The sequence below is a fragment of the Malaclemys terrapin genome, chromosome 2 (genome assembly GCF_027887155.1).
Source record: "Malaclemys terrapin pileata isolate rMalTer1 chromosome 2, rMalTer1.hap1, whole genome shotgun sequence".
Lineage (NCBI taxonomy): Eukaryota > Metazoa > Chordata > Testudines > Emydidae > Malaclemys > Malaclemys terrapin.
Genome location: NC_071506.1, coordinates 140,911,162 through 140,936,854, shown reverse-complemented (window position 1 = coordinate 140,936,854; position 25,693 = coordinate 140,911,162). Strand labels below are relative to the sequence as shown.

Genomic DNA, 25,693 nt, shown 5'->3' with positions numbered 1-25,693 from the left:
CACATGGCGTGCTTTATGTGAAATATCACAATTATATATAAATGATGAATATGGGAGTTACATGGCGCTCCCCCGACATATATTTTCCCTGATATATCTTGAGCTACATAGGTGCACACAAAAAGAGTTTGAGCTTTCGATCAACCAGCTTCATTAGGTCAGCACTTTCCATTTCAAAACCTATATCTACTGCAGGTGAGAAAATGTTTGCTTTGATATGGAAACTCAAGCTTTTCTTGGATCACAATATTGTGAATAAAGGGCAGAGGGGTGAGGGTCTAGGCAATCAGATGGTAGAGTCTGTCCCCCCTGATTTTCACTATAATGCTGTGTTGTGGTATTTCACTGTGCATTAACATGAATGCATCTTGCACCTCTGTACTCAAGGTGTTGCTTTATTTTGCCACTGTTTTGAGGAATAGGGGGTCACTGTCTGATTTTCTAATGTAGGAGCCCAAGTGATCAGAGGACATTTGGGGGAATTATTGTTTACTTTTGAATTTTGTCTGTGCTGTTTGTCGTTAACCAAGATTTTATTGGCCATTGAAGCTGATCGGTAAAATGGACAAAAAGAGATATGGCAGGTCCTCTTTGACATGGCTGTGAAACACCTCACCTTTCTCTGCACCCCAATCCAATCCCATTGCAGCAATGGCTCCCAAACAATTGCCCCATGTGCCATAGGTGGGCCATGGAACTCTTGCCCTGAGCTGGTTTGAATTTCTGAAACCGACACCCGACTCCCTGTGGCGCTGTGTCTCCCTCTAGAGGTGACTGACATGGGTAGAGGTTGAGCAGCCTGCCTTAGCCTTAGCTTCCAGAGCTGCGTCTTTCAGGTCAGGCAGGAGTGGCACATTCTTTAAGATTCAGAGGTCCCAGGTTCAATGTTCACTATTGATGACCCAGCCAGGGGTGTGATGTTTCATTTCCAACTGCTTCTATAGATGTCTGAGCTCTTCACTGCAAAGAAGAGGCTGGAGGCCTGGAAAAGCAGCTGGAAATAAGGAGGACAAGTTGGCCTGTCCTCTCCTCCTAGGGGCTGCTACTATGTAGACGGGGGCAGGAACAAGTGCCAACCCCAGGAGTCAGAGTCTCCAGGAGGACTGGAGTCACCTGCTACCAGGCGGAATGGAATGTACAGGGCAGCAAGGAATGAGGCAGCTGAAGAAAAATACTAGCCAGGGATGGAGAAATTGTTCAGGGCCCAAATTGAAGAAACTGAGAGTCTTTGTCAAGGGCTGATTTCTCCTGGAATTTCTTTTTCCTCTGACCCCTGTGGTTGGTTGGTTGGTGTGAGTCTCCATGCTTTAGTCTCCCATTTTGGCTTGGTCAGGAGCCCCAGTTTTATGTTACATGTCAGAGATCTCTGGTGCCACCAGTAGCGATCGCTCCCTGTATTGACAGTGCTTTGCGGAGCACAGGGAGGGTCGGGTAGGCAGGTTCTGATTTGGAGTTGTGCTGGGTACAGAGACAACAGCAGGTGCTAAGGAGAGGATACCTAGAAACAGTGCGATGGGCTCCATTTGATGCCACGCACACTGTGCGGACACAAGGTTATATAGACAAGTGTTTTAAATGTGGCAGTGTGAACAAACAGCCGGTGCAGTTTTATGGCTGTACTTAAATTCACATAAACTATTCCAACGTGACTTTTGCAGGTAGAAAAGGCCTTAGTTCTCCTTGTCACCTTCTTTCTGCTGTTAGCTAGTTTTCTTTACTTCCCCACCCATAGACTTGTCTGAGACAGAGAGGAATGTCCAAATTAGAAGGCCCTGTCAGCAAAGTTGCTAAGGGAGAAGTTCCCTGTACACTGCATGATGCTTCCTACACCAACTCCTACCATGCTGGTGAAAACTCAGACCTTATCTGGCCGGTGCATAATATTTTCTACCCAAAGTGCTAGAAGCTTTTACACCACAGTAAACTTTATGGGCCTGTGCTAAGCCAGTTGAAATTTTCAAAGAATCTTATATTTATAAAGAATGAGAAAATTCCCAATAGACTTTCTGTGTGTGGGTGTGAATGTGGTATTCTTCTGAACTTCGCCCACAAGGTGAGCCCCGCCCACTTTACTGATTGCAGGAACTCATAATATGATCATGCCATCTCTGCTGGCTCTCCCTTAGTCAGGTGCAGATAGCCCATAGACACAATGGGTCAAAATTTTGAAAGCACATAGGACTTGGATTCTAAGTCCCTTTGACTTTCCCATTGTAGAACGGGATGGACACCTAGCCAGCTGCCCCCCTCACTGACAAAACTGTCAGCCCCAAAAGTTCAAAAATCCTGGTCAGACCCCCAAAAAATCATGAAACTTTCCTGGAAAAAAAAAAAAAAATCAAGCGATCAAAGGCCACAATTTTTTTTTGTTCTGATTTTCACCAAATTAATTCAAATCTAGATAGTTTCTTGGGAAATAGATCTTGTGAAACAATTATTTCACAAGACAAGTCAGGATGACCAAAGTAACTGTGCTGATGTGATATGCATGGTTATTCTGTTTACGTGAATGGAGAAGGCAGTGAGGTATGTCGGGGTCGGATGCCCATATGTATAGTATGGGTCTCCGTATGCCATCCTATTTTTCTGCTTCAGAGACAAAGGGTGTTCTCAGGAAATGATGATAGGTAACTATTTCTCTGCCTCTACTGCTCACCTCCAAAATCCCACCATGCTTAATTCTCTCCCGCCTGTCCTAACCAACTACATGAAGCGCTTGGGTGAAGTCTTGGTCCCAAATGCAGATGACATCCAACTTTACATCTCCAAAGCAAACAGCACCATCTCCCAGCTGTCTGACTGCCTGGCTGAGCTCCAGACTAAAAGGCAGGGACTGATGCAGAACCAGGGCAAAGTTGGAGGTGAAGTTGCTGCTAACGTTTTGAAGACTTGGTGGTGGTGGTTTCTACCACCTTACCCTCTACTCAGGGTGCCTGTCCACAGATGGTCAGATTGGTCCAAAGAATTGTTCTGGATTGCTAAGTGATGCTGGATGCTCAAATAGCCATGGCTGCTAAAACTTGATTTTCCATTTGGAACTGGCCAGGAAACTGCCCCATCTTTTCATACAGAAACCCAGCCTCAGAGATGTAGCCTTTGTGACCGCCTGCCTGCATTACTTTTTCAGTGGTTACACCTATGCATGAGCCCGGACTTTCTACAGCAGAGCTGGTCAGGACCCAGAATTCCTGTTCCACAGAAAAATCTGAAATTGTAAATTTTGTTTTATCCAGAATAGGCACAAAAATTAGACATTTCTAAGTTTCTTGCAGAATTACAGCTAGGACTCTGGGTACGCTGGGAACAGTGGGAAGCCTAACTGGCAGCTGGCAAGCTGGTTGGGCAGCCAGGGAACGAGGCAGCCCACCTGCTCGTGGAGTTGAGCAGCCCACGCGCCCATGCACCAGGTGAGCAGCCAGACAGCTTGTGAGGCAGCCAGCTGTGGCACTGGGCAGTTTGCCTACCTGTTTCCATCAAAAGTTTGAGCAGAAGTGACATCTCCCTGCAGAATGTTTAGATTCCATCAAATCAGCATTTTCCAATGGAAAATTGTTTCAACCAGCCCTGTTATACAAGTGTCATTTGTAGCCACCAAGAATGCATCCTCCTGGCACTGGCTGTCTCTGACAGCTCGATATAGAATAATAGGTCAAGTTCTCTTATTACTCTTCAAGATCCTCAGTGGAATTAGCCCAAGATACCTCACAGAGCCTCCATTTTTCCATCGCTGCTCCTCTTGAGAGCCAAGTTCCTCAAAACTATGAAACCATACGTTCTGAAGGAGAATGGTGCATGACTGTACGACAGGCTGGAAATCGCTCCCACAGGAGGGAGGGATGACCAACAAGCTCACTGTGTTCAGAACAAAGTGTTAAATTATTTCTTCAGCTTCTACAACCACAATCGAACCCGCAGTCAAGGAGTAGAAATCTGATAAGTATTGAGACCACTGTCTAGCGTGGTGACCAATATTGTCTCATTGTTTTCTTGTACTCCCCCATCTGTCTCTGTCCCTCTGTTGTGTCTTTTCTCTTCTATTTACATTGTCAGCTCTTCGGGGCAAGAACCATCTATTTGTTCTGTTTGTACAACGCCTATCACAATGGGCTTCTGACCCACAAGAGGGGCTCACAGCTATACCCCACCTTTTTAACAAAAGAAACATTAGTGCAGAATTCATGTCCCCCGCAAACTCCCCTCTGCCCTCTTCAGAATAATACATTGTCAGGGAGGCACTGCAATTATACCTTTCACCCACCAGGGGCTTCTGTCATCAGAAGAGAGGGCAGCTGGCTCACTGTTGGAGCAGCCAGGTGCAGAGATGGAGGGGGCATTTTGGCCTTGGCCTCCTCCCCCCTACTTCTACAAAGATTCTGGTGATCTTGGCTCACAGGCGCTACCCCAGTTAAAATAACGAATGATGATAGTAAAGTAGAAAGAGGAGAAGACAAGAGAGAAGGAGGGGAAAAAAGCCAAAGTCCCCATTGATTTGCGGAAGTAGGAAGAATTAGGCCACTGGTCTATTTTGATTAGGACAAGAACTGGTTGAAGTTATTTCAATTATTTTTTCATTGAGGTTTCAGTAACATTTTGTGGAAAAAATCATTTTAATTTTGTCAGATTTTGAAACAAAAAAATCTGAAACTTTGTTTCATGATTGTGGGAGAAAATCCCCTTTCCTTTCACTTTAAAAAGTAACATTGCTTTTATTCACCTGAGTAAAAAAAAGGGAGGAAAAAAATAGAGAAAGTGGGACATTTCCCACCAAAACAAAAATTAATGTTATTGAAAAATTTAATTTAAATTTTTTTGTCAAGAAATGAACAATGTAGAACAAACGATTTTTTAAAAATTTCCATTAAACATATTTACCTTAAATTGACCAATACTAGTTCTGACATTTGTGTAGGGAACTCAGCAGTGTGTAAGAATTACAAATAAATAATAATAAAAATGCCTAGCTCTTATATAGAGAGACACAGTGGGTGAGGTAATTTCTTTTATTAGACCATGTGGCGGGGTGACAACTCACCGGCATGGCACCTCCTGCTGGTCGTCCTGGGAATTAGCTCTTCCAGCCCGGAGCGCCCTCTGCAGGCCAGTGTCTCACCTGCCGCTGGCCCCATGTCCCTCCCAGACCCCGGTGCCCTTGTATGTCTGGGTTCTGCCCCCCCCACAGTAACCCACATTCTGGGTCTCCCCACCTAAGGGAACCCCCAACCCTCTTTCCCCACCTTGACTCAGTGGCTACTGCCAGTCACTATCTAGCCCCTGCTCCCTGGGGCAGGCTGCAGTCTATAAACCACTCATCATCAGCAAGGGGGGTTGGACCAGCTGCCTCTGCCTGTCTCTGGGCTGCCCCTCTGCAGCCCCAGTACCCTTTGTGGGCCCTTAACTCGGCCTGCAGCCTGGGGTTTTTCTAGGCTGGAGTTCCCCAGCTCCCTCTACCCTTCCCCAGCACTGCTCCACCCTAGGTACCCTCCTCAGCTTCCCAGGCAGCCAGGTCCTTCTCTCTCTAGGGAGCTAGAGAGAGTGTCTCTCCTCTCAGTTGCTGGCCCTCAGCCCTCTTATAGGGCCAGCTGTGGTCTGATTGGGGTGTCGCCCCACCTGTGGCTGCTTCCCCCAATCAGCCTGGCTTTTCTCCGCTGCAGCCCTCTCCCAGGGCTGTTTTATGCCCTTCAGGGCTGGAGTGGGGTGACCACCCTGCTACAGACCAACTTCTGCTGGTGAAGATATTACCTCAACCTCCCCCTCTCCCCCTTGTCTCCTAATGTGCTAGGACTGACATGGCTACAACACTGCATATAGCTCTGATATAATACATTTCATTGGTAGATCTCAAAATGCTTTCCAATTTTTAATGCATTTATCCTCACCACAACACCCATGTGAGGTAGGGAGCTGTTATTATCCCTCATTTACAGATGGGGGAGCTGAAGCACAGAGCGGGGTGGCAATTTGCATAGGCCAATGGGACTATGGAATACCCATGCAGAGAGCATCATTAACTTCAGTGTTAGGGGGAGGCCGAGCATACCTCTCAACCTTCTACCCTGCCAGTATGTGACACCAGCAATTGTAATGTATGAAAAGGAACCAATATAGGTGGAACATGTGGGTTTGGTTGTGCCTCATGCCCTAATTAACTGATTGTAATGTTCTTGTAATTATAAACCCCGTTTTTAAAGATATCTTCTCACTGTGACAATTATAAACCTGTTTCTTTTAAAAAAGAAAACTGGGAAAACAACTTCTATTTTAGCCAACTATGACATCTCCCCTCCATGGGTTATTTCAGGCCTTGAGCTCTGGGCTTCCAATCCCCAGCACAATGCACTACTGCTTCATACATGAGTAATTGTCATTTATGGGGACCAGCCACTAGAGGTGGACTTGACACACACTTCACCAGTGGATTATCGAACTGTTTGCTAGACGGCAGAATAATCTTGGAGATCAGGATTCCAAGAGTCTAGCCCTGATTCTGGCACAGTAGTGAAGTGGTTCGATGAGGTGCTGTATTGAAGTGTCAGAAGAAGAGGTGGTGCTGGAACAAATCAAATCACCAGGCCCAGATGATCCGGCTGTACGGTCTGAAGGAGTTCAAGTATGAAGTGGCTGAGCTGGTAGCAAAGATATGTGATAGCTCATAAAAACAGCTACTGTACCAGAGGACTGGAGGATGGTAAATGTTGTACAGTAGAACCTCAGAATTATGGAGGTTGTTCATAGCTCTGAAATGTTCATTACTCTGAAGAAAATGTTCTGGTTGTTCTTTCAAAAGTTTACAACTGAACGTTGACTTAATACAGCTTTGAAACTTTACTATGCAGAAGAAAAATGCTGCTTTCCCTTTTTTTTTTTTTAGTAATTTGCATTTAACACAGTACTGTACTGTATATGCTTTTTTTTTTTTTTGTCTCTGCTGCTGCCTGATTGCGTACTTCCGGTTCCAAATGAGGTGTGTGGTTGACGGGTCAATTCGTAACTCTGGTATTTGTAACTCTGAGGTTCTACTGTACCTGTATTTAAGAAAGGCTCTGAGAGGAGCTGGGGAATGACAGACCAGTAAGCCATACATCTGTATCTGATAATCTTGTTGAAATTAGAAGAATAAAGCACCTGGAAGATTATGATATGATAGGGTCTAACCAGTGTGGTTTCTGTAAAGGGAAATTTTTTCTTAGATTGTTAGCTCTTCGGAGCAGGGACTGCTTTTTTGTTCAGTGCTTGTCCAGCATCTGGCACCGTGGTCCATGACTGGACATCTAGGTGCTATGGGGATATAAATAATAATCTGTTAGAAGTCAGGTAAAGGAAAACCACTGACGTAATGTATTTAGACTTTCAAAAGGCCTTTGACAAAGTACTTCAGAAGAGGCTATGTCATCATGGGGTGAGAAGAAAAGTTTTGTCATGGATCAAAAACTGGCTTGGAGAGAGGAAACGAAGAGTAGGAACAAATGGCCAATTTTCATCATGGCAAAAGGTTAATAGCGGGGACCACAAGGTACCGTATTAGGTCCAGTTTTGTTTAATATACTTATTATTTAGCAGGTGAGGTAGCAAAATCTGCAGCTGACACAAAGTAATTTAGGTTAATCGGAATCAGGAAATTCAGAAAGACCAAACCAAATTAGGTGAATGGGTAACGGGAGGGCAGATGAAGTTCCATGTTGATAGATGAAAAGTAATGCACATTGGAGGGAAACATTTGACACAGAAAGGCAACAGGTTCAAAACTGAGCAAATACTTTTCACTCAAACAATCACTAGACTGTGTAACTCACTGACACAGGAGATCATGGGTGCCAAGAATTTAGTAAGATTCAAAGGTGGATTGGACGTTTATATGGATAACAACATCAAGAGTTATAACAGTTAATGCAAACTAAGAGTTTTGGAAGAGATATACAACCTCATGTTTCAAGGTTCAAACTCATCTCTATTGCTTTGGGAGACCAGGAACCAGGCTTTCCTGGAGGACAGATTACACCACATCTTTCAACTGTGCCTTGCAGTTTCCTCTGCAGAATCTGGTCCTGGTCCCTGTCAGAGCCAGGATACTAGACTAGATGGAGCACGGGTCTGATCCAGTCTGGCAATTCCTATGGCTCTATAACCAAAGCACATTTGAAGTGACTGAGTGGCTAAATCTTGAAGTTATCCTATTACAGATCTGGGTTCTTGTCCTACCATCTGCATGAAGTTACTTTCTGCAACATCTTTCCTATTCCAGAGCTTAACTACTCTTACAGTTAGACATTTTTTTCCTACTATCTAACCTAAACCTTTCTTGCTGCTGACTTTTGTCCCACCTTCAGCGGCCATATAGAACTGTTAGCCACCATCCTCTTTATAACAGCCCTTAACATATTTGAAGACTGTTATCAGTCTGATTCCCTCAAAACTAAACATGCCCAGTGTTTTTAACCTTTCCTCATAGGTCAGATTTTCTAAACATGAGATTGTTGCCTTCCTCTGGACTCTCTCCAATTTGTCCACATTTTCCCAAAGTGTGGTGGCCAGAATTGGACACTGTACTTCAGCTGAGCCCTCACCAGTGCCAAGGAGAGTGGGACAGTTACCTCCCGTGTCTTACATGCTACACTCCGGTTAATACACCCCAGAACGATGTGCCCCTTTTGCAGCTGCATCAGATTGTTGACTCATATTCCATTTGTGATCCACTGTAACCCCCCGATCCTTTCCAGCCATACTACCACCTAGCCAGTTATTCCCCATTTTGTAGTTCTGCATTTGATTTTTTCCTTCCTAATTGCACTTGTCTTTATTGAATTTCATCTTGTTGAATTCAGACCAATTCTCCTATTTATCAAGGTTCTTTTCAGTTCTATCCCTGTCCTCCAAAGTGCTTGCAACCCCTCCCAGCTTGGTGTCATCTGCATATTTTATAAGCATACGCGCCACACCATTATCCAAGTAATTAATTAAAATATTAAATAGTACTAGGCCCAGGACTGATCCCTGTGGAACCCCATGCCCTCCCAGTTTGACAGCGAACCATTGATAACTGCTCTTTGAGTATGGTCTTTCAATCAGTTGTGCACCCATCTTATAGTAATTTATTCTAGTCTGTATTTCCCTAGTTTGCTTATGAGAATGGCTTGTGGGACTGTGTCAAAAGCTATAGCACATCGACTGCTTCACCCAATAGTTTGGGACTCATGGATATCTGGGTTCCAGCTCAGCATACATTGCGGTAGGCTACAGGTTGAGTGATAGCCTGCCTTTGTGGCAGAGACAGCCTGATTCAGCCTAAATGTGGCAGAGACAGTCTGATTCAGCAAAATCCAGTACACCTGAGAGGTGTGAGTTGTGCAGGGGAGGAACAGAGCTAGAGTAGTGCTGGAAAGGGGGCACAAGCAGGGGAAGGACACTTGCAGGAGCTTTGTGTGTGTGGCGGAGGGGGGCATAGAGGTAGAAGTGCTAGCCGGAAGGTGACACTCGCAGGGGCTATGTGAGGGGGATAGCTGGGCAGGGAGAGAACAGTGGTGGGGGTGTGTTGGGGGTAATTAGAGGAACTGGTGTGGGGAAGGAGACATTTGTAGGCAGCTAGCAGTGCTGGGATTGGGATGAGTATGCTTGGCTGCAGGAGCTCTGCAGGACAGGGGGAGGGATAGCAGTGCAGAGAAGGTTAAATTGGTGTGGGCAAGAAGGGGCACCGGTGGAGGGCACTTACAGGAACGGGGGTGGTGGTAGCAATGTCGGGGAGGCACTTGTAGGACTTGGGTGAAGCAACGCTGGGGGATCAGTAGCAGCACAGGGGAAGTTGCAGGAGTTGGGGGTAGCAGTGTGGGGGACCAGGGCCAGCTCTGGCTTTTTTGCCGCCCCAAGCCAAAAAAAAAGAAAACCTGCGGGGCGGCTGGAGCGGTGAGGCAAAAAAACAACAACAAAACTGTGCAGGGCGGCCGGAGCCAGGGTGCAAACTTTCGGTGCCACTCCCCCGGCCGTGCTGGCTAGTGGGACTCCCTGTGCTGCAGACGTGCCCCGGGCAGCGGGAGGGGGAGGGGAGGGGGGGAAGAGAGAAAGGGGGCGGCCAGGGCTTCCTTCAGCCGGGGTGCTCGCCACTCAGCCCCTCCTGCCGCACCGCCTGCTGGGAGGGCTCCATGCCGCTCCCGCCTGCAGGTGAATTGAAGGTCGGCAGGGAGGGAAGGACACGGGCTGCCGGGCTTGCTGCAGACCTGGCACCAGCTGGGGCAGACGGAGCGCACAGCCCGCTCCCAGCAGGGTGCTCCCTTGCTCCGCGTCGCTGCCCCCTACAGGGCGGCCGGAGCAGCAAACCAAAAAAAAAAAAAAAGGAAGAAAAGAGCGTCTGTGCCACCCTAGGATTGGACGGAATGCCGCCCCTAGCACAAGCTGGTGCCTGGAGCCGGCCCTGGACAGGGTAGTGGGAGGCATAATTTGCAGGGCTGGGTGTGATAGTATCAGGGGCCACTGGGGGGAGCAGTGCAGGGGGCAGAGATGTGGGGGGCTTTGTGAGGAGCTGGGAGTCCCAGCCCTAGGGGTGCGGGGCTGTGCTAGGAGCTGGGGGTCCCAGACTCATGGGGCAGGGCAGTGTGAGGAGCTAGGGGACCCAGCCCCAGGGAGGTGAACTGGGGGGCTGTGAGGGGAGCTGAGGGGCCCAGCCCGGGGAGGGGGGGGGGCTGTGTAATGAGCTGGGGGTCCCAGCCAGGTGTGGTTGGTCTGTGTGAGGAGCTGAGGGTCCTAGCCCTGTGGGGTGGGGTTGTGGGGGGCTGTGATGAGCTGGGGGACCTAGCCAGATGGGGCCAGGCTCTGGGGGGCTGTGTGAGGAGCTGGGGGTCCCAGCAGGGTGGGGCTGGGCTGTGGGGGGCCATGTTAGGAGCTGGGGGTCCTAGCCCTTTGGGACAGGGCTGTGTGAGGAGCTGGGGGAACCAAGCCCCAGGGGGGTGAACTGTGGGGGGCTGTGTGAGGAGCTGGGGGAACCAAGCCCCAGGGGGGGGTGAACTGTGGGGGGCTGTGAGTGGAGTTGAGGGTCCTGTCCCAGCCCTGGGGTCCAGGGTTGTGGGGGGCTATGTGTGGACCTGGGGGTCCCAGTCCTGGTGGGTGGGGCTGTGTGAAGAGCTGGGGGCAGGAATGGGGGGCTGTGAGGGGAACTGGGGGTCCCAGCCCAGGGGAGTGGAGCTGTGAGGAACTGGGTGGGCCTGGGGGCTCTGTGAGGGTAGCTGGGGGTCCTGGCCCGGGAGCTCTGTGGGGTCATGGCCTGAGGGGCTGTGAGGAGTTGGGGGGCCCGGGGTGGGGCAGGACTCTGTGGGGAGCTGTGGGTCCCAGCCCAGGGGGGGCTCTGTAAGGGGAGCTGGGGGTCCCAGCCTGGGTGGGCGTGGCTGTGGGGGGAGCTGGGGGCTGTGTGAGGAGCTGGGGGTCTCGGCCCGAGGGGGTGGGGGGCTGTGAGGGGAGCTGGGGGTCCCAGCCCGGGGGGGCGGGTTTCTGTGAGGTGCTGGGGGTTCTGGCCCGAGGGGGTGGGGGGCTGTGAGGGGAGCTGGGGGGCGGGGCTCTGTGAGGAGCTGGGGGTCCCTGCCCGAGGGGGTGGGGGGCTGTGAGGGGAGCTGGGGGTCCCTGCCCGAGGGGGCGGGGCTCTGTGAGGAGCTGGGGGTCCCTGCCCGAGGGGGCGGGGCTCTGTGAGGTGCTGGGGGTCCCGGCCCGGGGGCTCTGTGACGCGCTGGGGCTCCCGCTCCGCTCCGGCCGGCCGGTGTCAGCTTGCAGCGGGAGCTCCACCCTCCCGGCCGCACTCCCGACCCTCCCCGGGCGGCGGGGAGCGAGGGGCCGGCCCCGCCGGCGGAGGGAGCGGGGAGGGAGGCAGCAGCGCCGCGCCCGCTCCCCGCCCGCAGCCCGCTCCGCACTCGGCCGGCGCCGCGCGTCGAAGTTGGGCGGGCCGGGCGCACCATGCCCCAGCTGCCGCCCGCGGGCGGCGACGACCTGGGCGCCCCGGACGAGCTGATCCCCTTCCAGGACGAGGGCGACGAGCAGGACAAGGGCGCGGGGCGCGGCTCGGCCCATGGGGACCTGGACGAGCTCAAGTCCTCGCTGGTCCACGAGTCCGAGAACCGCCGCGCCAGCGCCTCGGGCTCCGACTCGGAGGTGAGGGGCCGGGCCGCGGGCTGGAGGTGAGGGGCTGGGGCCGGGGTGAGGGGCAGCGCTCATCCCTCTCCCCTTTGTGTCTTCCCCGCAGGCGGAGCGGCCGCCGCCGCAGCCCCGCGAAAGTTTCCAGAAGCCGCGGGACTATCTCGCCGAAGGTACCGACCCCTTCCCCAGCCCCCAAGCCTCCCTCTGCTCCGCCCGGGGCCCCTGTCCCGCCCTGTGCCCCTTTCCCCAGCCCGCTTCCCACTCCTGCTCCCTTCTGCCCCACAGCCCCCCACTCCTTGCCCACTTGTCCCCTTCTGTTCCCCATCTCACCGCCCCCTCCCCCAGCGCGCCATCCTCCGTCCCCTCTCCCTTTCCCCATGTCCCCCTCTCGGGGGGCGCCCCTGGGAGTTCGCCTTGGACGGGAAGGGTCCCTTAGGTCCCTGCCCAGATCGGTCCCGGCCTGGAGGATCCCCCTCCCCCCCCCCCCAGCCGTGCAGCCCTCCTTGATGTTTACATCCTTCGGATACTTGCAGACGCTTAGCAAGACTTTTAACCTCTTTGTTTTCTTCGTCCGTGTCCGTCGCCCGCCCTCAGACCCTCTCCTCCTCCTCCCTGCTTTCCCACCCCGTCCTCCCTGAGCTAGGCTTACTCCAGGGAAGTAATCCCAGTGTAGATAACTTGAGTTAACTTTGCAGTGAAGACCTATCTTCCCTCCCCCCCCCCGCCCCCCCAACTTCAGCCACTTCTACCATCTTCCCACTCCCGGGCTGCTCTTGGCCTGCTCCCAGCCCCAACCCCCTGAATGCCCCTGGCTGAGCCTTTTCTTTTCTCCCCAGTAGTGAGAAGACAGCAAGATGGAGGTTTCTTTAAGGGGCCCCCATATCCAGGTTACCCCTTCCTGATGATCCCAGAGCTGGGCAGCCCCTACCTGCCCAACGGAGCCCTGTCCCCTGGCGGTGCTCGCACAGTAAGTGCTGCTCACTTTGGTTTGGCCCCTCTGCTGTCACCAGAAGAACCTCTTTCTCCCCACAGACACTGTTCAGCTGTCCTTTCACCCTAGCTGAGGAGAGACCCCTGATGTCCAGGGACAATGTATGTGGTCAGAGAGCAGGGGGCTTTTGCTGTCTCGCGGAGTAGAAATGTCTGCTCTGACTCTTGTTTGTGGCGTTGATTGCATAAAAGCGATCTTTTGTAAAGTAGCTTGGAGTAGCATTTTCATCCTAAGGATCTAATAATATGCATGATGGGGAAACTGCCCCCATGGTGAAGTTAGATTTTTTTATTTGGAAGCTGAAGAGATGAGTTGGGCGGTTTTTCTGATCCTCATTCCTTTCCATGGGGTGCATATGTTCCCCTTCGCAAAGCGAGACTTCTCAAAGAATTGGCAGGGATGAGGAAAGTGACAGTTTTGCTCCCTGATTCATTCTTCCTCCTTCCTGGGTTGATCATTCAAGCTGATGCAGGCAGACCATAATATCCTTGTAGAACCCCACTAAAGTCAGGATCCAACACCATGAGGATCTGTTTTTAGGGTTGGGGTCCAAACTTGTCCCCATTGCTCTTTAGGAAGTTATATGTTGTGATATATATATAATATATAATGTATATATAAGGAACATATATTTCAAACAAACACACACATGCCCTGGTTTATTTGACTAATATCACCTTAGATTATGAAAATAAAACTCCAGAATATCAAATCTAATTTTCGTTCTTTGATGCTGTTTGGTCACTTTTCACATTTCTCTCAACTTGGAAGGTGAAAACAAGCCCCCTTTCACTTGCTGACACGCAGTTTTTAGTCAGTTTTGCTCACGGTTTCATTGGGGGTGAGGCCCATTTTGTCACTCTGTGACCCCAATCCTGCAATTGAATGGTCACGGGAAGACCCATGTGCCTGTGCAGAGACCTAGTGACTTCACTGAGATGGCACAGGGAATCCTGGGCTGAGCTGATTGCAGGATTGGGGCTTCTGTAGCCTGCTCAATGTTAAGAAACCCCAGTCCGGCTTGGGCCCCTTGGGGGCTATTGTAATACAAACATTAATGCATTAGTACTATGCTCTGATGCTTGGGTTACAAACATTGCTCAGGAACGTTTGCTTTAAAATTAAGACTCCTGTGCTGCAATTTGTTGCTCATAAATGGAGTTGTGTGCCTGCGCAGACCCCCATTGTATTTAATGGGGGCAGCCCATGTGGACACAGCAGTCTGCCTGTGTGTGACAAATTGCAGGGTCAGGGCCATGGTGTGTGTTTTGTAATTTCATGGAGTCGTTTCTCTTGGATCTGAGTTTTGTAAAAACTTTTTTTTTTTTTTTTTTTTTTTTAAAACCACACAGGCACACAAAATAAGGGATAGACTTGACTTGACAGTATCTCTTTAATGGATATTTGAGGGGAAAATCCAAGATTCTTACTTGGTGGTGTATTTGTTTTACTTAACTACTTTCAGAGCAAGACCCACAGCTCTTATCTGCTGGGGTGGAGCAGTTGATTCTGCAATAACTTTAAAGTTCTATGCAAAAGAAACGTGCATGGTGTTTGATTTCTGACTCCTGCAGTTTAAAACTTGAATGTAAATTCTGGATGGAAAACTAATAAAGAATCCAGTGGGGAGCCCTGTTACATGTGTAAACCTGAGAAACCTGACCAGGATTTTCTTGTGTTTGCCCTGCTTTTCTCATTTAAAGGGATCTCTTAGACTTTTTTAAGCTGTTAATGGGCTGACATTGTCTGTCTCTCCATCAGCGTTTAAAGAAGTGATTAAGCAAATTGACCAAGCGTTAGACAGAGTGCAAATGAGAGCAAATTGGAATTCCCCAGAACACAAACCAATGCCCCATCCCCAAATCCTCCACTGCCCTCAGGAGCTCATTGTGTTCCGGTGACCATTAGAGGTTCCCTGCCTGCATGCTTATCCCCAAACAGGAACCTATTATTATCCTTTCCTTGGTGAGGTGCACACCTTATCACAGATCAGTGCCCTCCTCTGGGCTTCTGATTTAATTCTGGAACTTTTGTCTTTTAAGGTGAAGGGCCTGAACAAGATAAATGTGATGCCTGATTGGCTCTTAATAATGATTAAGGGAAGTCTGAGAAACTTTCCCAGCAGAACCAGTTAATTCTGCTGTCATCCTGCTTTTCAGCAATTGGAAGCTGCTCTATTCACTTGTGGCATTAAAACATACCTGGGGCATGGATGGCTTGTTTCCTTGTATGCCTGAAAGCAGCTGGCACGAGCACTTGCACAAATAATGCTCTAAACTAATAGGGTTAGTTAGCATGGAAGGCTTCTCGATTCTTGTATGTTTTACTGCTGTGAAACAAAATCCTTTTAGTGACGTCCACTGTTCAGCCAGGTTTTAATGAATCCATTATTCACACTTGCCTTTGCTAAATTATTGATAGGAGGATTTTACATGCATTCCTACAAAGAGAACATAGAACAAGATACAGTTCCTTTAAGCTGTGACTTAAATTAATGCTAGTTTGTTTACACCTATCTCTAAAATATGTTATCTAAAACCAGTGAGCTTGAACAGTCATTTAGTGTTAAATGATGTTTGAATTATTAGCCATTTGGTTGTTCGTTCATTAACATGGGTCAGTACTGCATTCAGCCGTATGACATAACTGTATTTTAATTATACGGTTACTGATAATTAGGCATTAGAACTTTTGGCCTTTCGTTTAGATCTTAACAGCTAGACTGTACTAGCCTCGAGGACATGATTATACAAATATGTCTGTGTGGCAGACAGTTGTGTGATGGGTAAAGGTTATAGTTGCAGTTTGTCACCATTATTTGTATTAATAAATTTCACAGATGATATCTGATTGGGAGGAATTGCAAATACCAGCGAGGACTAAGAAATAATAAAAAGGGACTGAGTAAGATTAGAAACAGGCATAAAATTAATATTTTTATTTAATAAATCTTGGAATACTGGGGAAATTCAAGAAGACCAGAAGCGAGCTAATGTGTCCATATTTTTTAAAAGGGTAAACAGGATAACCTGGGGAATTATAGGCCTGTTAGCCTGACATCGATCTCAGACAAAATAATGGAACAGCGGTATGTGACTCAATCAAAAAAGAACTAAGGGATGGTCATATAACTAAGGCTGGTAAACAGGGCTACTTGGAAAAGAGGTCTTCATCTAAGTTGATACCATTTTTTTTAGTGGGACTACAAGTGGTTGATAACGGTAACTATGTTGATGTAATATGCTTGGCCTTCTTTTAGGCATTTGACTTAGTACTGCACAACATTTTGACTAAAAAACTAGCATTGTTCAAAACCAGTGCAGCACATGTGTTTAAAAACAGGTTGATAGATCTCAAGACATATTTGTTAATGGGGAATAATAATTGAATGGGGGTATTCTGATGGGGTTCATCAGGGATTCTTATATAGGATTGGGTTGAGGATATTTTTTTCGAATATCTGGAAGAAAATATAAAATTTCATGTAAAGTTTGCAAATGTCACTAATATTGGCAGGCGGTAAATGACGATGAGGGCAGGCCACTGATACAGAGTGATCTGGATTTTTTTATAAGCTTGGCACAATCAAATACAATTCAGCCAAATGCATGATCATACATCTAGGGACAAAGAAAGTAGATCATGCTTACAGGATGGGAACTGCATCTTAGAGAGCAGTGATTCTGCAACAGACTTGGGGTGGTGGTGAACCACCAAATGAACTTGAGCTCCCAGTGTGATGCTGTAGCGAAGGGCTTGTCTATGTTACCCGCTGGATCGATGGGCAGCGATTGATCCAGTGGGGGTGTAGACGCGATAAATCGACCACTGAGCGCTCTCCCGTCGACTCCAATACTCCACTAGGGCGAGAGGCGCAGGCGGAGTTGACGGGAGAGCGTCAGCTGTCAACTTACCACAGTGAAGACACCATGGTAAGTAGATCTAAGTACATCGACTTCAGCTATGTTATTGATGTAGCTGAAGTTGCATAACTTAGATTCACCCCCCCGTCCCCCCTCACCCCCCCCCCCAGTGTAGACCAGGCCTGAGAGGGCTTTTGCTATCCTAGGATGCATAAGTAGGGGAACAATGAGGTGGTGTATCAATGTATACACCAGAGATGAGACCATTACTAGAATATTGTGTCCAGTTCTGGTAACCACACTTCAAAGAAGGTGCTGAAAATTTGGAGAGTGTTCAGGGAAGATCTACAGGAGGATCTAAGGACTGGACAACCTGCCTTACATGGAGAGACTTAAGAAGTTCAATCTATTTATCCTATCAAGCAGAAGGTTAAGAAGCAATTTGATCGCAGTCTAAATTGCCCACCCAAGGAGAGGATAAGTGGAGGACTTGTTATTCCAGCAGACAAAAGCATAAAAAAATGCCAACAGCAGGAAATAGAAGCTAGACAAATTCAAACAGGAGGTAAAGTGTGCATTTTTAGCGGTGATGCTAACTTAGCTTTGCAACAACTTTCCTAGGGTTTTAAAAGATATGCTACAGGTCAATCAGAACTTATGAAGTTGGTGCGGGAACCAGTTGGTGAAATTTGATGGCCGTTGTTATGTAGGAGGTTAGACTAGATGATCTTAATGGTTCCTTCTGGCCTTAAAATCCAAAACTGTTATAGTACTGCCTAGACTCCCCAGCCAATGTGCTAGGCACTGTACAGACAGATAATCACTGTCCTCATCCTGAAAAGCTTAGTTTAAGACAAGATTCAACAGGTGAAATGAGCAAATGGGGAGGAGGGAGATGGAGGAGAGGGTAATAGGAACAGTAGAATCTTTTGGCACAGAGAAGGTTTTAGTAATTGAGACAAATAAAGGGATAGTCCTCGTCTTGACTGACCATTATCAGCTGTCAGTGTTTTGTGGGTATCACAGTAGAAATAAGGCTTAAAATGAGACTTGAAGGAGGGTGGGGCTTTATGGATTTTTTTTTTTTTTTGAGAGAGAGAGGATGTTCCAGGCATAAGGGAAGAATGGGGAGGGGAGCTCAAAGGTGATTGTGGGAGAAACAGGCTCATGCATGATAGAGGTTAACTGTTATTGATGGAATGAAAGGTTGACAAAGCAGTAAGGTAACAGAGTAGAAAGGTAGGGCAGGGCTACTGGGAATGGACTTAAAGATAAGTACAAGAAGCTTATATTGGATGCAGTGGAGAAGGGGTGGGGGACAGTGGATGGAATGGAAGGGGTGATGTGATCAGGCCACTTAAGGTTTTAGCAGCTGTTTTGTATGGACCCCTGTGGGGACAAATTGAGATTCATCTTGGAAATATGTAATTAATCTTTCTGGACTGTGGTGTGGGTGTGGGAGTTTGGAAACAGATACTCAGTGGGAAGATGCTAGAAAAAGATTCTTGGAGTGATGATGGGCAGCAAATTAAAAATGAGTTTTCAGAGCCCTAAGTACCGGCAATGCAGTTTTGGGTTGTGACTGCAGAGACATTATCTCTAGATAGGGAACTAGCAGCTCCCATATATGAATGACATTCATTGTTGAGGCATCATGTTATGAGAAAGATATTGATGAACTGCTTGGGGATCAGAGAAGAGCAACAAAAATGATCAGGATTGGTCTGTCTGTCTTGTGTTTCTATATGATGCCTATAATGATGGTATCTAGGTGCTGGAGGGATTGACTGTGTAGAGATTAAAAGAGCCATTCAGCATAGAGGATAACAGCCTACTACTGTTACCAGTTATCCTTTTAACTCAAGCAAAGTGGTCTGTGTTGTGGAACTGAAGTTTCCAATGGTGCTGCTGATTCATCAGCATGGTTCCTCAAGATAGGATTTCTTTGGGTACGTCTATACTTACCTCCGGGTTCGGCGGTAAGCAATCGGTCTTCTGGGATTGATTTATTGTGTCTTGTCTAGACGCGATAAATCGATCCCGGAAGTGCTCGCCGTCGCCTAAGGTCACACATTTAACAATGAGGATATAAAGACTATTAAATAACTACCCATTCAGCACTCAGTGAGGTAGAAGTTCTGTGAAAAAAATAGCATATGATCATGCAATGAAAGATTGTATCATAATGCATACGCACAAGGGAGCTGAATTAATGTTGGACAGGCAATCGTAATTCTAGTATTTGCTGCCTTGGGAGTGCTTGACTTTACAACCCTAACATTTTCTCAAAATAGGTTCTTGTTGTTTGTTTTTGTTTGGCTTTTTTGTAGGCAGTGCAAGAATCAGGCTCCCTGGAACAAGAAGGTGGAGAGGGGCTCAAAAGGGCGAGTAGAGCTGTGTGGAATTTTTTTGGCAACTAGTAAATTTGCTGAAAAATGCAGTGTCAGGGCAACTGAAACTATTCTTGAATTCGGGTTGAATCTGACAAATAGCTTCAGCCAAATGAAAAATGAGGAAAGTGTTGTTTTTTTTCCAAAAGGTCAAAATGGGTTGTTGTTTTTTGGACAATTTGTTTTTAAACAAAACTTTTCATTTTGGAAATGTGGTTTTGCATCGACCTGAACAAACACTTATTGGTTTTGTGTTTTGACAAGTAAAATTGAAAAAAATGCAGTTTTGGTTTGAACCAAACTGAATCTTTTTGGACTTTTTGGTTCAGTGGCCAAACTGCAAAATCAGGTATTTGCTCAGCTGTAGTCCTGAGTTGTGGCGCCTTTTCCATCCTGGTGCTATTTCTTTCTCCTTCTATTGGGGAGATGTAATTGTTACTGTTAAAATATGTTATGGAATTCCCAGAAGACTCTGCATAGAGAAGATTTGAGCTTTGCTCTGGGGCAGACTTGGGATGAATAGTAATTAAAAAGAAAAGATAGGAAAAAGTTCATTCCAAGGGTAAGTTCCTTTGCAAAAGTCATAAAGATTGCCACAAGCAATTCTGCCTAGCTGAGGGACTGACTAGTCCCTGTTTAGGTTCCCTGGTATGTTTGGGGGTATTGGATTTGCTTGCTTCAACTTTTTTTGTAATGTATTCAGCTCTTTGTAAGTTGTGTGGATGTTGACAAGGCTGGAACCTGCCTCTTTTGTCTCCAGAGTATCTTCTTTTTTCTAACTTAGGTTGAAAGTCTGTTTTATATTTTGGATTGCTCTTTTGTTATGTTCTCATATTTGCTGTAGCTGCTTCAACTCCTGAATCCTGAGATATACATTCTGACTTCAGAACAGCAGTGGAACGGGGCTCGATGAGATGAGTTGCAGCTGCTTCTCTACCTAATAAATGCACAGAACTCATGTAATGGTTTATGAGGAGTGAGTGAACTCTGGAATGGCTTTTTTTCCATGTTACTAAAGACTGTAAGAATGTGATTTGGGTGCACGGATGCCTGTGCATGGACAAGGAATGATTGACATCGTCGGGCTGGAGGTGAAGAAAGAAGCTGGTCTTAAACCAGTGACTCTCTAAAGCAGCCAATGCTATTGTGTGGGTATGCTGCTTTCTGGATGAGTGCATTCCTGCAGTGTAAGGAAAGCATGACTGGAAGATAGTAGTGGGCTGATGGACTATTCTGTTTAAATACTTTTGTGGCTGTCATCACTAGTGTCTGTGCGCCTGGCAAGCATGATGGATTTTATCCTCTCCAATACCCCTTTGAGGTAGGGATGTACCACCTCTATGGTGCAAATTGGAACCGAGGCACAGGGTAGATCAATTTTCAGAGTAGCAGCCGTGTTAGTCTGTATCCGCAAAAAGAAGAACAGGAGTACTTGTGGCACCTTAGAGACTAACAAATTTATTAGAGCATAAGCTTTCGTGGACTACAGCCCACTTCTTCGGATGCAAGTAACTTGCCTCAAGGGAGTCTGTGACTGAGCCAGGAACTGAAGCCAAGTGTCTTGCACCCTAGTCCAGTGTCCCGACTGCTAGCTCATCCTGCTTCCAGCCCCCACTCATGGGCTCTAAAGTAAATGCTAGAGGTTGGTGTCTTCCTGGTCCCTGGTGATGAATTTAGTAGACCTGGAGGCCAGGAATATGGACAGATGGGTCTATGGAACAGACACTTACTGTCAGTAATTGCTGGCGAGATTTCACAGATGGGTTCTGTAGCTAGACAACCTTTCCCAGAATTCAGCTGGTCCTTGTTAGGACTAGGGTGAGCTTTCACGAGAAATGATGTTGCTACTTGTGTAACTTCTTAGAATTGAAAAATTCCCATAGAAATCAGGGGTGGCTCCAGGCACCAGCACAGCAAGTGCGTGCGTGGGGCAGCAAGCTGCGGGGGGCGGCGTGCCGGTCGCTGTGAGGGTGACCTGAGGCCTGAGGGAGGTCCGCAGGTTCAGCAGCAATTCGGTGGCAGGTACACCGAAGGCACGGGACCAACAGATCACCCGCAGAAATGCTGCCGAATCCGCGTGACCAGTGGACCGCCTGAAGGCGTGCCGCCGAAGGCTGCCTGACTGCCGTGCTTGGGGCAGCAAAAAACATAGAGCCACCCCTGATAGAAATGCACTAGCCCAGTTAATCCCCAATAGCCTGATGAAATGAAAATGTCCCCCCATCCCCCGCAAATCAATCCACCTCTGACAGTGTCGTCTTAGTCACTTTGTGGCTGTCTGTTCAGCTTCTTTCCCAAGCTTGTGTCGAGTGGTGGAAGCTGCCCACCGTGTGGAAGCGTGGGGTGAGAGCGTGGGTGCCTTCCCCCAGACCTCTTGATAAATCAATGACACCCTCCCAGTAAATCAGTTACTGTCTGGGCTGCTTCCTTCCCCCGCAGCACTTAAATAAACCAACTAATGCTATCGCCCCCACAATAAATCAATGCTGGGCAGACTCCCCACCAGTGAATCAGCCTCTCTTCCCCACTGAGCCCTCTGCTGGTGCCCACTCACTGCCCCACTGCTGGGATAATTGGGGTCCCCTCACAATCTGCTCCAGAGCAAAAGGGTGTCAGCCTGCCTTCGAGGGCAACCTATTGCTCACCAGTCCAGCTGGGCCCCCCTCCTGCTCAGAGCTGCCCTCAGCCTGGGCAGTTCAGCCCTTCCCCCTCCACCCGCCCATTCCTTAATAGCAGGGGTGTCTCTGCAGACTAGCCAGCCATCTCTGCATTGCCTGCCCGCTCCAGCCACGGCTGGGAGCTTTTCTTCACAACCAGAAGGGCTGGATATGGAACTTTTTTTTTCCCCCCCTAAATGTAAGCTGAGATTCTGCAGAAACTGCTGGCCCTGCCTGGGAAGGATTCCTGCTCGCCGCGGGTGAGCGGGGAAGTGGATTTTTCCAGCATGATTGAACCATGATGTTTCCTTGCTGGGAGAGGAAAAATCTGGCCTGATTCTTTCGGTGCCTTTTTGGAAGAAGAGGAGCTGTATTGCAGTTTCCTCCCACACCCTGTGCGACTGGATTCTGCTGAGAAGGCCAGTCCATTTTCCCTGCCAAAGACCTCATGCTGGCTGGGCACGGGAGGAAATGGGCAAGAGGGGCTTTTCCCCCATGCACAGGGGCGGCAGGTTTGTATAATTTTTGGTGGTGCCCAGAATGGATCCAAGTCCTGCCCCCTCCTCCCCCCCCACCTTGTAAGCCAATATATATATTTTAAAATAGTGTAAAAATGGACTGGAAACAGTAAGTGTTTAACAGTTTCCCTCTATTGCACAATTTGGGTGTGTGTGTGTGGGGAGGTGAGGGCTCTGGCTGCGGGGGAGGGTTATGGGGTGAGGCTGGGGATGAGGGGTTTGGGGTGTAGGAGAGGGCTCAGGGCTGGGGCAGAGGGTGGGGTGAGGGCTCTGGCTGGGGGTGCGGGTGCTCGGGTGGGGCGGGGCCAGGGATGAGGAGTTTGGGGTGCAGGCAGGCTGCCTCGGGGCTGGGGCCAGAGAGGAGGACTCCCCTCTCCTCTCTGGCAGCACACTCACCCCACACCACTGTCATTGCACATGCTCCTAGGGCCCCTCTCAGGTCCAGCAGGCAGGGCTGGGGGACGCTCCAGGGGAGGTGCACGGGGTGGCAGGTGGGGCTAGGGGAGAGACCTGGCCCCAAACATTGGTGGAGCCGGGCCCTGAATATTGCTGGAGCATGGGCACCATGGGCCCATATAGCTCGCTGCCCCTGCCCATGCAGTCATAGCTGGAATGGGGTGGGAGGGGTTGGAAATCACAGAGCAGGAGCTTAACACCCCTTCCCTACTGCAGCATCTTCATTTCCTGTCAAACTTCCATGCATCTGTAAGGCAACATGAAGTCTGCTCTGTAGAGCGCGTTCAAAGAAGACAGTAACCAGACTCTAAACGGGTTAACTAGAACTCTGCTATCTGCAACCTGGGGTTTCTGCTAGTGGATTTAGCAGCCCTTTATCCCTGGGCACTTTTTTGACATCTTGAGAGGCTGCAGTGACAACAGGAAGCTGTGCTAATGGGCCACTTGTAATTGTTTTAAGGCCCGTTTACTTTCTTAAACAGTGGACACTTCTCCCTACCCTGAAAATGTCCTGCAAAGAGATACAGATTGTGGCTGAATATACTGTTTGTTTAGCTTTCAGTGTAAGCTGCTTTTTCATTATGTTGCCAGGCTCCTCTAAGCGGGCTGTGGAATTTAGCAAGGACCAATTACAAGGTGTCTATTTAGTAGTTATTAGATTGGAATGCTTACTTCTGCCAATCAAGATGTTTTAAGCAAGACTCTCCCTCTATTTTGGCAAGAGATTCACAGAGCAGCCCACTTGAAGGAACAACTGTCAAAGCGCTAGAAGCGTTCCAAGACGATGGAGCATTTTCTTGTTTCTCCAGTGCAATGCAGCAGAGGCTCCTCTCTCTCCAAGAACTGGGTATGAAGCAATTACTGAGGTCAGTCTGTGTAAAGGGGTTGTGAACCATGAGGTCGAAAAGAAGTATTTCTGAATTCCAGACCCCTATGCCCAGGGAAATGGTCGCTTTCAAAAGAAGCTCTCCAGTCCCTGGAAGTGCGGGAGTGGTTATGAGTGTCTAGTCTTGGATAGCCCACGGTTAGACTAGATTAAGGTCCTGCTCTCCTGAAATCCTCAGATGCAGGAAAAGTGAATGGATGTTGGTTCCACAACTATGGTTCCTGAACCATGCACCTGCATGGGGCGTATAGCGTGTTGCTCAGCTTGCATAGGGAAGAGTACAGTAGAACCTCAGAGTTATGAACACCAGAGTTACGAACTGACCCGTCAAGCACACACCTCATTTGGAACCAGAAGTACACAATCAGGCAGCAGCAGAAACAAACAAAAAAAGGCAAATACAGTACAGTACTGTGTTAAATGTAAACTACTAAAAAAAGGGAAAGTTTAAAAAGAAAGATTTGACAAGGTAAGGAAACTGTTTCTGTTCTTATTTCATTTAAATTAACATGGTTAAAATACTCCTAAGGGCATTCTGCGCCAAAAAATTTAAAGTTCTGTGCCAAAATATTAAAAATTCTGCAAATTTTATTTGTCAAATAAGTGTGGAGGTTCCAGCATGGCATTGGGGAGCACAGGCCACTGGCTGCACAGAGGTGGAAGATCACTGTGCGGCTCCCCCGACCCTGGAGACAGCGAGGCTGCACCCAACCCTGACACAGCGCAAGGACTGGGCTTGCCCCAGAACTCTTCCCTCCCCACCCCCCCAAATGCCAGGTGCACAAGGTGTGGGAAGGCAGGATCCAAGTGTGGAGGGGCTTAGTTAGTGCGGGGGGTCCAGATGTGGGTTGAGAGGGTTCTGTGTGGGGCAATCTAGTTGTGGGCAGCTCAGTGGGGGATCCGAGTGTGGAAGGGATCTGGATGTACAGGGGCTTGTTGGGGGTTTCTGGGTGCAACGGTAATGGGACTCTGCAGGGGGGTTCAGGTGAAGGTGGTTGGGGCTCAGCAGGGGGGATCTGGATGTGGGAGGGATAGAACTTGGCAGGGGGGTCTGGGTGTGGGGGGCTGGAGCTCATCGTGAGGGGGTGCTGAGTGCAGGATGTGGGGGGTGAAGCTCGGTGGGAGGGTCTGGGTATGAGGAGATCTGGATGCATGGGGGGTTGGGTGGATGGGGGAGCAGCTCCCTGTACAGGTATCCCTTCTCCTGCAGCTGAGGAGCGATGGGTGCAGGAAGCAGGCTGTGGGGGAAGAGAGTTTGCAGAGCTTCCTGCAGCTGGGGGAGAAATCTGGGGGTGGGTTTGACCCAGCCCCGGATGCCGTGAAGAGGAAGTCCCGTCCTCCCCAGCCCAGCCAGGACTAGCAGCTGAGACGGGTCTTCCCCAGTCCTGCCCCATAGTGATTTACCTCTCTGCTGGCTGCCCTGGCACCTGAAACATACTGCTGGGGAGGGTCACATGACCACTCTTGTGGCTTCCCTGTCAGAAAGTCATTTTTCTGTGGGGGACATAAATTCTGTGCATGTGCAGTGGCGCAGAATTCCCACACGGAGTATTAAAAGCAGCATTTTTCTTCTCCATAGTAAAGTTTCAAAGTAGAATTAAGCCAATGTTCAGTTGTAAACTTTTAAAAGAACCACCATAACATTTTGTTCACAGATATGAACACCTTGGGAATGGAAGTTGTTCGTAACTTGAGGTTCTACTCTATTGTGCCTGAGGCCTAAACCTGGATAGAGGGTGAGAGGCTTGTGTTTTCCCTGGAGATGGCGGAGGCATTCCTGTGTGTTTTTCCTGTTACTTTTGGGTGGAATGTGTCCGGGTATGGCAT

At 48.6% G+C, this 25,693-nt stretch overlaps 1 protein-coding gene across 2 annotated transcripts in view; it reads left to right on the top strand.

The window, feature by feature from the left end:
• The first annotated feature begins 11,837 nt into the window (after nt 1-11,837).
• Nucleotides 11,838-25,693, top strand: part of TCF7L1 (transcription factor 7 like 1) — a 94,424-nt gene continuing 80,568 nt past the window's right edge. The window contains exons 1-3 of one of the 2 annotated variants that reach the window (XM_054019345.1): nt 11,838-12,120; nt 12,212-12,275; nt 12,942-13,072. In XM_054019345.1, the coding sequence (XP_053875320.1) occupies nt 11,926-12,120; nt 12,212-12,275; nt 12,942-13,072 (390 nt within the window). In that variant the 5' untranslated portion in view covers nt 11,838-11,925. The remainder of the gene's footprint in view (nt 12,121-12,211; nt 12,276-12,941; nt 13,073-25,693) is intronic. The other variant, XM_054019344.1, reaches the window with a different exon arrangement.